Source organism: Carassius auratus, unplaced genomic scaffold, assembly GCF_003368295.1.
Source record: "Carassius auratus strain Wakin unplaced genomic scaffold, ASM336829v1 scaf_tig00214548, whole genome shotgun sequence".
In the NCBI taxonomy this organism is placed as follows: Eukaryota; Metazoa; Chordata; class Actinopteri; order Cypriniformes; family Cyprinidae; genus Carassius; species Carassius auratus.
This window is the reverse complement of record NW_020527703.1, coordinates 32,053-46,851: the sequence shown is the minus strand read 5'-3', so window position 1 is coordinate 46,851 and position 14,799 is coordinate 32,053. Positions and strand designations below refer to the sequence as shown.

The 14,799-nt window shown below is 37.1% G+C and overlaps 1 protein-coding gene across 1 annotated transcript in view; it reads left to right on the top strand.

Annotated features, from left to right (window-relative positions):
* The window catches only part of LOC113092292 (protein turtle homolog B-like), an 86,465-nt gene extending 84,464 nt beyond the window's left edge, over nt 1-2,001 (top strand). The window contains exon 20 of the mRNA XM_026257872.1: nt 1,092-2,001. Within this exon, the coding sequence (XP_026113657.1) occupies nt 1,092-1,306 (215 nt within the window). The 3' untranslated portion in view covers nt 1,307-2,001. The remainder of the gene's footprint in view (nt 1-1,091) is intronic.
* Nucleotides 2,002-14,799: the final 12,798 nt, after the last annotated feature.

Sequence of the window (14,799 nt, the reverse complement as noted above, 5' to 3'; positions counted from 1 at the left end):
TTTTTATAACACTGGATATAATTGGATTTGTCTGAAAGAATAAAGTCATATACACCTCAGATGCCTTGAGAGTGTGTAATTCTTATATTTTCATTTTTGGTTGAATTAACCCTTTAAGATAACGTAATGTAATCTGTATTTTCTTTAACCATGCGTATTTTTGTTCATGGTTAGGTTTTGTGATGCATCCTTTACCCAGTGACAGATGAATTCATAATTACCATTATTTAATGTATATTTTGGTTACACTTTACAATAATGTATAATTTGCTAACATTGGTTAATGCATTAACTAACATGAACTAACAATGAACAATATATATATTTACAGCATTTATTAATCTTTAATGTTAATGTTATTTAATATAAATGTGTATGTTCATGTTAGTTCACAGTGCATAAACTAATGTTAACATACAAATTTGGATTTACAATTGACAATAATGTATAAGTAAATGCTGAACTTAACATTAACTACATTAATAAATGCTGTATAGGCACTGTTCATGTTAACTAATATAGTTAACAAATGAAACCTATAACTATAGTTGAATGTGCACTACTGTTCAAACGTTTGGGGTCAGTAAGATTGTGTGTAGTAAAAAAGTGACATTTATGTTACAAAAGATATATTTCAAACAAATATTGTTCTTAAGACATTTTTATTCATTAAAAGATCCTGAGAAAAAACCTGTCACAGTTTTCACAAAAATATGAAGCATTGCAACTGTTTTCAAAGTTGATGAAAAATGCAGGCTTGGTGAGCATATGAGACTTCTTTCAAAAATAAGTCTCAAACCTTTGAAGGCTAGTAAACATTATATTAAAGCTTCCACTAAGAAAAAACAACTGGAGCACTGAAAACTGTAATAATAGCAATACTAAAACAGAAATTTTCTGTTTTGTGATATAAGAGGCATGAAAGTATCACTGGTTTTAGTTAACGGATGAATGTTGAATATTAAAACCTATATTAAGACTAGATGAAACTCTTTTTGCTACTGGTTTACCTTAGTGTCTCACTGTAGAATTTTTTTCTCACTTTTTGCACATCTGTCCTCACATGCTCATCAGTCTTTCTCTCTATACAGGTGTGCCCCCCTCTCAGACCCAGCAGCCCCACACCTCTCAGGTCCTCCAGCCAGAAGAAGCTCTCTACCTCCGCAAGAAGAAGAAAAAGTTGACTCACCAGGACCCGTACACCCGCTTTTCTGCTCTGCTGTACCTCCGCCCGCCCCGAGAAGACCAGAAAGCCATTTTGGCTAGTATGTACACAGCAGACCCAGACCACGCCACTCTCCTCTGATGTCCCAGAGATTACAGGCCACACTCTCCTCAAACTCTGAGCTCCTTCCACCCTTGCTCAGCCAGCCAACGTCTTCAGATCCACCCCTGAATCCAATGGTTTACTCCTCTTTTCTGTTACGCTTAATGTATCACAAAAACATGCTTATGTTCCAAGGTTTTGCTCTAGTCCATTTACCTCAAATTCAGAAGGATAGGTCATCTTGAGCAGATTTAAAAGAATCTCTTAAATGCCTCATTTCATCTTTGTGACTCTTAACAGATGGTGCGTCAGATAAGGGAATAGCTGTCAAGCTTCTGTTTCATTCTGCCAACAGTAGATCACAGGGTTTTCACAGGTATACCTCAAACTCACCACAATCTCACTGCTGCTATACTGACAAACACAGAAGACGTTAGCAATCCGAACATTTGTTTGTATTTTTCTAATATGACATTCCACAGTGCATATTTCGAACATTTTAGCAAACCATCCATCATAAAGTGCAATGGTCAGTAAGATTTTCTGATGTTTTTGAAAGTGGTCTCTTATGCTCACCAAGACTGCGTATATTTGATAAATAAATACAGTAAAAACAGTAATATTTTGAAAAATGAATAGAATTTAAATAACTGTTTTATTTCAGTATGTTTTATAATGCAATTTATCCATGTGATAGCAAACTTGAATTCTCAGCAGTCATTACACCAGTCTTCAGTGTCACGTGATCCTTCAGAAACCATTTTAATATGTTGATTTGGTGCTCAATAAACATTTCTTCTTATTATTAATGTTGAAAACAAATGTACTGCTCAATATTTTTTGTGAAAACCATGATACATTTTTTTCACAATTCTTTGTTGATGAAAAGAACAGCATTTATTTGTAGAAATGAAATAGAAATCTTTTGTGACGTGAAAAATCACTTTTGATCATTTTAAATGTGTCTGTGCTAAATAAAAGTATTAAAAAATCTTACTGACCCCACATTTTTTAAAGGGAAGCATATGAATTTGTAACATTTATAAGCATCCTGCACTGTGGATATTAGTGATGGTATGAAACAAGATTATGCATACGTTTGAGATCTCTACTCACACACACTATACTAAAACTAAGGAGGAAATGGAAACACTCTTTTACAAGCACAACAATTCATCTGTTAAAGCTACAGTACAGGCTAACACACAGGCTTGGATGGCAGCAACAGCCATTTGAATAAGGGAACATTTCATTTCAATGCAATTTTTGATAAACATATGCATACTCTATTACAGAAGCTGCTACAGTATATCCTTCTACACTTTTTGAACACAAACTTGCACTGAAGCAAAACCTTGGTGATTACTGTGAGTGACATTTTTAGTTTATGCCAACCTCACTTCTCTTTGTTATCAAGCTCTATTCAGAAAGTACTGTAGTAATGCCAAAAATACTACAGCTTCTTTAATCAATAAGACTATAAATTGTACTTTACTGTGAGGAGGATAGGATTTTGTGCCATAATAAACTATAGTATTTTTGTCATCAACATGCGATGCCCCCTTACATAAAAAAGGCATACAATAGGGCTTAATGCTTTTTTTTTAAATGATAAAAAATTGTATCTACTGCCTTTGTAGGCCATTTTCAAGCCTTTTAGTTTTTTTGGTTAAACCAGAAACGGCAACCCAGCGCCTGTCTCTTTCCTCTGTGAAGACCCTTTGGGGAAAATCTCTTTGGGATGAGAGGGCTATTCCCAGTGGCCAAAGGTTTATATTGTGTTTCTATCATCTAACGGTGCTTCTTTTCTACAGAAAGACATGTATTTTCACTGTCTGAACAGACATACCTGGGCAAATGTACATTTTAGTGTGCTAGCCATTGTCCAAAGGGGATGTAATGGCCGTCAGACGAGAGGTGGCATGTTCTGTGTCTTATCACTTGTACAGATGTGCATTGAAAAATGTCTAAAACTGTATCAAATGGCTGAACATTGTGCTGTTTCTTCAGCCTGGGAAAATTATTCAAATCGAAAAGCAAGTAAAGGTGAACCCTCGACCTCCAAATAGCAGGTTAAAGGGGTTATTGGTGCGTGGTTCATGGCTAAGCCCCTCCCAGCGGCCAATCACCACATTATAAGGTGCTATAAAAAGTCTTCAGACTGAACTCTGTTAATAATATGTATATCATTAATTTGATCTTCCAGCAGATAATGGCTGCTGCTTAAAGGTGCCGTAAGGTTAGTGAAATTTCAACAAAATTTTGTGAGCAAAAAAGTTTTGTTTTGCGGTTGAAGTCTCATGTTTGGAAATTTTGTGTGAGGGTGAAAGATTTCCCCTTGTAGATTTCGCAATAGGTTTCAATTTGTCAGCAGATTCGCTGCATTGACAGAAAACTTGGTTTGAAAGTGAACTTTGTCTGAGCTGTGCAACGTACATCGCTACTATTATTCATAAACAGTGGCCCTTTTTGGCCCTGCGAAATTTCGTCAAAATTTTGCTAATGCGAATGCACTTCCTGCTGTCTGCTGTGGCATTTTGAGGGTCATCAATGATATCGACATTTTTACTTGACTAGCATCAGAGCGTTAAACATTAGCGAGTGTGAGTTTTGAGATATGAAGCGTACATGTTGGTTGGAGAAGCTATGCTGTAGTTGTAGCTCCCGTCTGGTGAAGAGTTTATAAGTTTGTTTGGATGTAATGTTTGCTTATACATGACAGGCCAGAGCATTACATGCTCCCTTGTACCTTTTAGGCGTCAGAAATGGTCAACCTTTGTGGAAGATGTTGATTTGGATCAGGGGATTGATTGATTTTCAAAGAGTCAGACACCATTTTAAGCTTTAGGCTTTAAATTTTGAGCAAAGACTTGATTGTTCACACTTGTAATTGTTGTTTTATTTGTAAATCAAGTAACCAGATTAGATGAGACCTACTTGCTTAGGTATTCTATTTATGTGTCAGAACACACTTTTTTAGGTAGATAGAGGCATCTGATAATCTCGTTCATTCGGGATATGTGCCTATCTTAAGTATTTTTTGATCCATTTCACTGGGCAATTGTCAAATATGGTGCTTTCTAAAAGATATACAACTATTTAATTATCTAAATATTGTGTTCCTTTTTTATTTAAAGCCTTCATACAAGAGAATCTATCTCTTGATTAATATCGAAATGAATATCCAAAATGCTAGGAATGTACTGTAATATGTCAAAAAAAAACTGTATATAATATAATAGCATATATTGCACAATGTATTATAAAATTTTAGTCATTTTGAATAAATTGGCCAAATATATGCACGCAACAGAAACTATTGATATAAAACATATTGTCATATATTGGATTCAGTTTCCAATATGTTACTTTTTCCTGAGGGTTGGAATGTATGAGAGCATTTTTGAGCCAAAAGAGCTATGTTAATGTGTTGTAAATGATTCAGCCCTCTTGCATTCACCCTCACATTGGATTTAAAACTTGTTTATTTTGTCAGTGAACGTTTATTATGTCTAAACCCAAAAGGATACCAGTCTAGCTAACATTCTGCTTTGCAGAAGACTTCTGCAACTGTAGCATCAATCATTGAACAGATTGGCTAACTCTAGAGCGGCCGGTTAAATTAGATGTTTTTGAGAGGCAATTAATGCTAAATTGATTCGCCTCATGGGTGGTGTAAGATTCATTGTAACACTTTCTGAACTTTTTAGTAGCATTATAGCCATGCTAGAGATTCATTCATGCATTAGTTATTTATTATTATATTGTACTGATTTTATAGGCCATTAATATCTAAACAATGATGAAAGCATTTTATTGCTTTTGACAAAACATCTCAAGATTAGACTTTTTCCATTCCAGATCATTCTCAGAGGTGCATAATTTTTAATAAAATCATCTTAGTAAATCTCTGTTCCTTTGTATTGTTTTATTATGGTCATGTCATGTTGCTAGCATCTTCTACTTTGCATCTTCTATTTTTTTTCATGACTCGTTCACATTCACATTTATGTCCTGAGCGGACACTTGCTTACCAAAGCAACTTACAAGAAAGTGCACATTTCGCAGAACTGGCAAATGCCCAAATACTACTTCATCTTGGAATGAAAGATGCTTTACTCATAGGCAATCCGGTTTTAGCTTGTCTGTCGATTGTTAAGTTGCAGAAGATGTTTGGATCCTGATTTATGCCACCATTGGCATTACTTTAACCGTTTGCTTCCAGTCACAGAGAAAGAGCTAAAATGTTTGAAATGTAATTTATGAAAGTCTAGAGAAGTTTTTGAGAGTCTAACCCTGTTTATTATATACATGTTTACATAATAAACAAAGAATAGGTTTCTATTTATTACCTTTGTAGCATGATTTTGGGATTTTGCTGAATGTTACTGAACCAATCAATCATAATATTGGTGCAACAAGATATGATATTATATCTTATTATATAATGAAATATAATAAGTGTTTATTATACTTATTTAATTTAAACAGAGAGGAACATTGCACAAAAAACTGGCACTTGTAGATACACAATTCTGTCATTTACCTTCATGTTGTTCCAGAATTTCTTTCTTTTGTGTAAGATACTTTGAAGAATGCTTCTGTTCACAAAATGAAGGTCAGTCGAATCTAAAATAACATGGAACTCCACTGTAAAAGCACTGAGACATTTTTTTTTAAATATCTTTTGCTTTCACAGAAGAAAGTAAAAAACAAGAGGGGGGTAAATGATGACAGAATTTTAGTTTTTAACTGATTGCTAATGACAAGCAATGACACCACTTAACAGAGGTAAAAAAAAACAAGTCTTGGTTAAATTATGGTAACCCTGAAGTTAACGTCAGTGTCGACATAAGAGATGTCCCAAGTGAGACCCAATCACCTCTGAGCATTACAAGAAATGGCCAGTGACTATAGGCAAGTGGAATTTACAATTTGCATGCCTAGCCACTCCCCCTACATACGGTTACATAAGATGGCGGCATGCATCCACTAATTCAGGATTGTGCTGAGTAGCCGAGAAGCATCCCGGCTTTCAGCGCAGTTCAAGGTAGTGGCATGAGGGATGTAACATCACTGTTCCCTCCTTCAGGGAACAATGGTTAAATAACATAACCAACACGTTTCTTTTCAGTCAATCACGTTCAACGTCATGTTGACACTGATGTTAGGAGTCCCAATGGAATGCGCCACAACCAGAACTGTGTTACGAGAATTGATGGCGAAAGTTCTGGTAAGCATGCTTGCCAGGACAGATGTACCTCAATCCGTAACATGCCCAAAGCCCCGTAAGCCAGATAACATATCAGTGGTAAGTGCTTACTAAGGAAGCCAAAAGGAGTTCCATTCCAATTCTCACAATATTATATCAGCAACTGTTGGGGTGCGGAAACACATCCATGTAAGAATACCTAGTCACAAGATACTGTCTTAACCCAATTTTAGGGGTGCACAGCAGAAATGACAGCAAGTCCAGGGAAAGACATGGGTTTACCAAAGGAAACCATACCCTGGAAAAAAACATACAGGATTATCCAAGGAGAATCCCTTGAATGGACACCTAGTCCAGTTCAAGGGTTGACCAAAGCATTCAACACAAGTACTAGACCCAGTAACAGGCTCCTCTGCTGAGTCTGCACGCCTCTTAGTGTTGGAGGAGCTTGACCACCAGAGTTCAGCACAGGGAACTTTCTGGCTTACAGGCTCTACCTGTTACTCTGCAGCCTTTACCTTCTGCTGACCTCCAAAGCAAACAAAGAGTTGGTCAGAGCATCTAAAGCTCTGGGTGTGTTCCACATGAATGCGCAAAGCACAAATGGACACAACAAAACAAGGGATGGATGTGCCTCCTCCAGGAGCAGTGCTTGCAAGTTCACCACCTGGTCCTGAAAGCGAGTAGAGGGAACTTTAAGGAACATAACCAGGCTGGGGTCTCAGGATAAAGTGAGAGTCAGCCAGACCAAACTCAATCCATGATTCATCGAACAAAAATGCTTGCAGGTCACCAATCCTCTTGATAGACTTGTGCATGACCAGGAGTGCTTGCTTAAATGATAGGATCAACTGGGTCAAGCATCTCAAAAGGAGCTTTCCATAGTCCTGCAAGAACCACAGAGGAATCCCAAGAGGGCATGAGGTGCGATCTAGACAAATTCAATCTTCTCACACCTCTCAAGAACCTGATGATCAGGTTGTGCTTCCATATGGATCTTATATCCACTGCATCCTGATGTGCCACAATGGTGGCAACATACACTTTCAAATTGGAGGGCAGCCTCCAATGCTGACTGGGTATCTACAGAGGTCATATTGATGAGAAAAAACACCAGACCCCACTTCACAGCATAAGCTCTCATAGAGGGGGCTCTAGCCTGAATGTTACTGTCAATCACAGCCTGTAAAAGGCCAGTGAGGTCTACCGCATCCAATTCAGAAGCCAGGTGTGCAGGTCCAAAGACCGGGACGTGGGTGCCAGACAGTGCCCTACCTCTGAGAAAGATGATACTTACTCAGGGGGATTCTCCAGGGAGGGGCTGTCACGAGGATGATAAGGTCAGAAAACCAGGACCAGGTCAACCAATACGGCGCAACCAGAAGCACCTGCTCATCATCCTCCCTGATCTTGCACAAAATCTGTGGGAGTGATTCCTGGGAAGCCACCTGAGCTTCCCCGAATTGACTCCAAATAAGCTGGACCGCCTGGGGATGGAGTCTCCATTCTGTCAAGCTGTCATAAGAGTGCATCAGCTGCATGATTTAGCTCACCTGGAACATGAACAGCCACTGAACGAATTCAGGCAGTTCAGCACAGATTGGGCACACTCATTCATGTGATGTGCTGTCATGTTGACCAAGTTCAGTTCCATACCGAGAAACAAAATGCTCTGCACTGAGGGGAGCTTGCTGTTTTCCCAGTTGACACTCCACCCAGAGAACATCCACATACCCACTGGCCACTCCACCATCGAGGGTAGTGAATAGGGAGGAGCTCGAACCTGACCAGGCCGTGTACGGGGCCTTCTGGAAAGTAAGGCATTGGGCGGGGTGGGATGGGGCTGAGAGTCATATCCGGAGCCCAGATACCAATCATCCAGCCTCAAGCTCTCAGGAGATGGAGGCGAGGTCATCTCCAAAACAATGCTAAATTTCTGACTCTGACTGAGCTGCCACCAATTCCGGGGGCTGCTCAGTAGAGTCTTCAGCATCTAAAGACAAAACCCCCTTCTCTGATGCAGCGATCAACATCTTATATTCTTCAGGAGCCTCAAATGAGATACTGTAATGGGTCCACCATGGGATGGACTGGCCAAAATCTGATTGAGTGGATGCACTTCACCATCTTACATACCTGAATGTATGGAGAGTGGCTTTACATGCAAATTCCACTCGCCAGTAGTTATGGGCCATTTCTTGTCAAGGTGATTGGGGCTCCCAAGTGAGACACCTAAATGTCAGTGAAGACGTGACACCAAATGTGACTGACTGAAAGGGAACGATTTTCTTCACCAATGTAAAAGAAATAGTGACACATATGATAGTTTGATAAGTAGTGCAATGACATGAATTCATGTGCTCTTTCAAAACTTATTATAAAAACTTATGCAGAGGTTTAAGCAGAAGAAATTCAGAACGCTTTTAACCCTTAAAATTACCCTTTTTATTCATGACAGTTGCATATCCGTGAACAAATGTACAACTCTATTTCAATTATTGATGCCACTAATGAGTTAACAAACTAACCTATTAGTTAACTTCTCAAAAGATGACCTCTTATAGTACATCAGGGATACAAAAAGTATATGAATAATCATGCTGCTCATTGTTTTGGTACACAGTCTCAGATCAAGAGGCAGAATGCATGGAATCAGCACAATGTACGGTATGAGAGAGTGTGGTGGTCATGTCCAGCAGACCCATATACCAGAACTTCTACAAGTAAATAAATAAAAAATGCAAATCATGCAATATATATATTTTTTGTAAATGAGAATATGTGGTACACTGTGGCTGTTGATGGATAAGTGGTCATAGAGTCGTTTTACTGTCTGTCTCTGTGGTTTATGGAGACATGTAGCAGTCTACAGATGGAATATATTATAACATTCAAAGTTACACATGCTATTAGAATTGCAAACCAAAATGGAAGGTGTAATCTATTATTTTAGTTTTCTGTGTTTTATTTCATACAGTACAGCTCTGGTTCAAGCAATACAAAATCAAAGAAAAACATGATGACACGATGTACAGGAAAACCCTTATTAAAGTGACATTTTTGTTATCTTCCCAAAAATCCCATTTCAGAGAAAGCATGTTCTGAATATTATTTCATAAATGATTCATGCTCATTTTTAGAGAACCATATATATATATATATATATATATATATATATATATATACTGTAAATTAACTATTCTCATTATCTTTTTAGAAATTTGCCTATTTTAAATGGTTGAAATGGTTCACAAAATGACCATTACCAGTTACTGAATTTTGCATAAGTCAAATCATGCAGTGTAGAAATTGATTTTTTATTTCTTTATTTTTGATTTGTAGTCCAGCTACAGTGCTGTTTGTCCAGTCAGCACAAGATCTTGTGTCTGTTGACTAAAACGACATTAGGCGGTCTGTTGTGGGGGTAGAATGTGTGGCACCTGCAATATGTATAGCAGCACAGTCCAAGATATATGTATTCTGTATTCTTATAGTCAAAAGACTTTACCAGTAGAAATATTTTGACAGTATGTACTGTATGTATGAATAACAGATATTTATAATTATGTAATGAAGGCGGATTGTGGAATCTTTAATTTTGTACTGCGAGAAAAACAGAGAAGATTAGTTCCAATTTAGCTGTCTTGTTTATGGAGAAATACAATATATGTTCTTTCTGCTGTTAGATGCTCACGGTAGCAAGGTGTGGTCATTAGCGAATAGCAGATGATGCAAACTGCTTTTGTAGTAGGTACTGTATGTATTCTCACAACCACCGTAATTTTTTCTAGAGACCTCAGTGTGGTGTGTAAGCATCCATACCATTGAACATATATCATGACTTGGTGCTATTGCTGATATATTTTGTGGTCCAGACCAGAGATAACTCTGTGCCTACCATTTCTCATCATCTTTCCTGTAGATTAACAAAGTAAATGAGAGAAAACCACACATGAATACCTGAAAAAATGTACTTTGTTACATGAATGTGCTACCGAAAACTCGAGATGAGCTTCAGCATTTAGAAAATACTTGATCCAGACACTTGGCAGTTAGGAAAACAAAGCGGTTATAATTATATGGTACAAAATAGTTTTGGCAGTTTTCATTTGGTCAGGTTTTTTTTTTTTTTTTTTTTGCTTAGTATTTTGTTAAAATGTATTTTTGTCACGGGCCTTCATTTGTGATTTTATAATTTCCTTGCTTTATTATTATTATTATTATTATTATTATTATTATTATTATTGTAGAATAGCAATGTTAACCCTTTTAGTAGCTTCAGCATATGTTGAACTGGTGTCATACTTTGTAATATCACAGTCTATTTTAATTTTATTTGTAGAATTATTTGCAGGTTTGCACATCACAATACGACCTCATTCAGAGTCAAATAAATGTCATTAGTATGCCATGATTTTCCACTGATGTCGGTTTCAATCCATATGCTGTAAACACTCAACGTTTGCCTGCACAGAAACGAAAAAGGATTAAACATCAAATTGTAATCTGAGATCATAAACAAGACAAGGATTTTATAGTGTGTCATTGTTCAAGTCTTTAATGGAACAGTTGTTCCCACAAAAATATAAAATTGTCATCATTTACTCATCTTCATGTTGTTACAAATTATATTTGAGAACATGTAATTTATGATGAGTATAAAGGACACAATTTTTATTTTTTGGGTGAACTACTGTACATTTTCAAAAATGTCTATCATGTTCAACAATACATTAAGGAATGTAGGAATCCGCTTTGTTCTGTATCATTTAACCTCATTTGTATTGTAGTCACTGCTGTTCAATAGCTTTGCTGTATTGTTTTGACGTGCTTTCATGCTTTACATAAATTCTGTAAAATCGTGATTCCTCATTGGTTCCCCTCATCAGATCAGATCATCTTCCATAACCTGCATTACATTCTCTGGCCAGGATATTCCCCTATCATCATTAGTCACCAATCTTGGTGTCAAGTTTGATCTTCATTTAACCTTTGAGGCGCACATTAAACATCTTTGTAAAACATCTTTTCTCCACCTCAGGAATATAGCCAGACTCCGCCCCACACTTACCCTACATGATGCTGAGAAACTCATTCACGCCTTTGTCTCCTCAAGATTGGATTATTGTAACGCTCTTCTCATCGGGATTCCTAGCAAGAGCATCCAGAAACTCCAGCACATACAAAACAGTGCCGCTCGGATCCTGATGAGAGTGCGTAAATATGAACACATCACACCAATTCTTCGATCTTTGCATTGGCTTCCCATTTCTGCCCGGATTGAGTATAAAGTCTCCCTTCTCACACATCAGTGCATCCATGGCAATGCCCCCAGTTACCTTCAAGAACTCCTTACTCCACAGACTTCAGTACGTTCCCTCCGCTCCACAAATACCCACCGGCTCCGTCCCCCTAAGACTAAGTCCCGTACAATTGGGGACAGAGCCTTCTGTGCCGCGGCCCCTCGGCTCTGGAATGCTCTTCCTGAACACTTGAGGGCTCCACAAACGACAAATGGTTTTAAAAAGGACTTAAAAACGTATCTTTTTAAAAAGTTTTTCAATGTTTAAAACTTTTTTTTTTTTTTTTTCATGTTTAATTTTGTTAGTTTTAGTTGGCAGTTGTTTTTTTAACTTAATTTTTAGATTGTGTTTTTTTTTTCTGCTTTTATTGTAGCACTTTGAGATTTTCTTTAAAATGTAAAGTGCTTTATAAATAAAATGTATTATTATTATTATTATTAAATTAAATTTGAAGCGGCACTTATAGGGTTAACTCTGTTTACCTCTCTTGTACAGTGCTTATTAATCACACCATTCTGTAATGGCTGCCCTTAAGTTATGAGTTTCAATCGATACTTTGACTGCTGTGGTTTATCATTCTCCAGTAGCTCTAAACTGACTAACAGCTGTACAACCTCAGACATAGTTTATTTTTAAGAGAATCAGAGTTGATTTATTCATATATACACTTCTGATATAATAGATTAAAGTGGGGCTGCTAAGTATATACATTTATAAAACAATTATAAATTATGATAATAAGTATTTTAAAAAAGAGACAGTATAGATACTGACCTCACCGTCATCACTTCAGTTCACATCACTCAGTACTGGTAGAGCTCTTTGACATTTTCAGATGCTAGACCCATGCCATTTTTTTCCCTGCTTCAAAAATGTTTTGTATTTTGATATAATAAAAGAGACAAGAAAATGAAAGCACACTTGTTGTTTATGACAGAATTTTCATTTTTGGGTGAACTATCCCTTGAAATTGGTTCAAGGGATAGTGAAAATAGTGAAATATTAAGAACTTAAATTATTGAGGTAATCGTACAAATGTCTTTTTTTTCACTAATTTTTTTTTTTTTTTTTTTTTTACATTATCAGTAACTACCCTTGAAACCTCTTCTCAGACCATAACTCAATACTTACTTTACATTTAAATATATTAAACTTAATAAAAACTTTATGTCCTGGCAGGAGGACAATATTTATTTAAAAAAATAAACATCTTATATAATATAGTGTTCCTGTACCTCAAGTGGTATAGGATTGTGTTAGCAAGTGCAATGTTGGGGGTTCCAATCCCAGGGAACACATGTTAGGAGAAAATTGTTAGCTCGAATGCAAAGTAAGTCGTTTTGGATAAAAGCGTCTGCTAAATGCATAAATATAAGTTTTCAAAGTTGAGTTGCTACTTTTGATAAGAGTACTATGAGTAAAAACAAACAAACTAACTAACAACAACAACAAAAACAATAGACAAGACAAAGTATAACATAATATACACGAGTACTATGAGTAAAAACAAACAAACAAACAAACAAAAAAAATAGACAAGACAAAGTATGACATAATATACACAGTACTATGAGTAAAAACAAACAAACCAAAAATAAATAAAAATAAAAAATAAATAGACAAGACAAAGTATAAAATAATATACAGATGATAGCCTTAGGTCGGCAATATTAACAACACAAGTTAAATAAAACAGCAATATTTAATACATACCTTAATACATGCCAGTCAGTGCCAGATTGAGATGATGTGTCAGCAGCATATTTCAAGAGAAAATGAGCACAGTACGACAATTTCATGATCTTGAAAAGTCATACACCGAGCCCTAACAAGAAATAATAATTAGAACGTGAAAAAATGATTAAATTAAATACGGCGCTTCTGCCTTCTGCGCCAATCGCACTCTATGTGGTCACGGTGACGCGCATGGAATACCACTGGGCGGTCACGCTTTTTTGAATGTTGAAACGAAGTCTCCGGTGGCAAGGCAAGTACGCGTGGCTCAGCAGACGGGACAGCACACCTCTCTTCATATATTCGCAAACAATAAAATGGACGGCAGATACGTGACAAATGTAGTCACACATTCAGTCATATATTTTTTTTAAAGCTACAAGCTACTAAGCTATTTTCTTTTTCAGTTTAGGAACGCCGCGCGAACAGCTGGATGGTAACCATAGACAACGTAGCTAGCTGCAGAGCTAGCTAGACAAACTCCTTGACCACAAGGACATTTTTAATGAACCTACAGAATTTCTCCACTTTGAAGTGCAATTTTCTGCAGCACAATCCAGTTTCGTCCGGACATTTGGGAATTTTTCGTTTAAATCTCTTAATTTCACGATGCGACTCTCTGGCACCGGGTTTCTCAGCTGGCTCGCTGCGGTCTTCGTGGAGGATCACTGGAGAGAGCGGTGCTGAGCCACACTGATACCCCGATTTAAATTTTCCCGATTACTTCCAGTATTCTACCACCGGTAAGTGCCTAAATATCGCGGGTTACTGTTATATTTATTCATTACTTGCTAGTGAGACGCCTGCACGAGCGGGGAAAGTGGAGCGGCTAGAATGTATGTGCGCGCGCGCGTGCACTCGCGTCCTCTCCTATAATAAACTCTACTAAATGGCTTGTAGTACATAAAAAACTCACGTTTACAGGGTGCTATTTTGTGCAGTTTGTTGTATTAATTGCCAATATACTGGTGTGCATTTAACGTAGAAATCGATTAGGATGTAATATTTATTTACAAGACCGTACAGTCTCTCTCTCGGGTGGTGGTGGACTGTTTTCTGTAGCCTACTTTTAAGGGTGCATAAACTTAGTATACCGTCACTGGATTTTATCGTTAAATTACCCTTTAATATGAGATATGCAAAGAAACAGAGTCATTGCCCTTCATGAAGACGTTTCGTGTTCCGTAATGTGTTATAGCGGTTGATTTGGTGCAGATCAAAATCCTCAGCATACGATTGCGGTTTTACGTGTACTGTTTTCTTTGGTCTAGACCAGGGGTTTT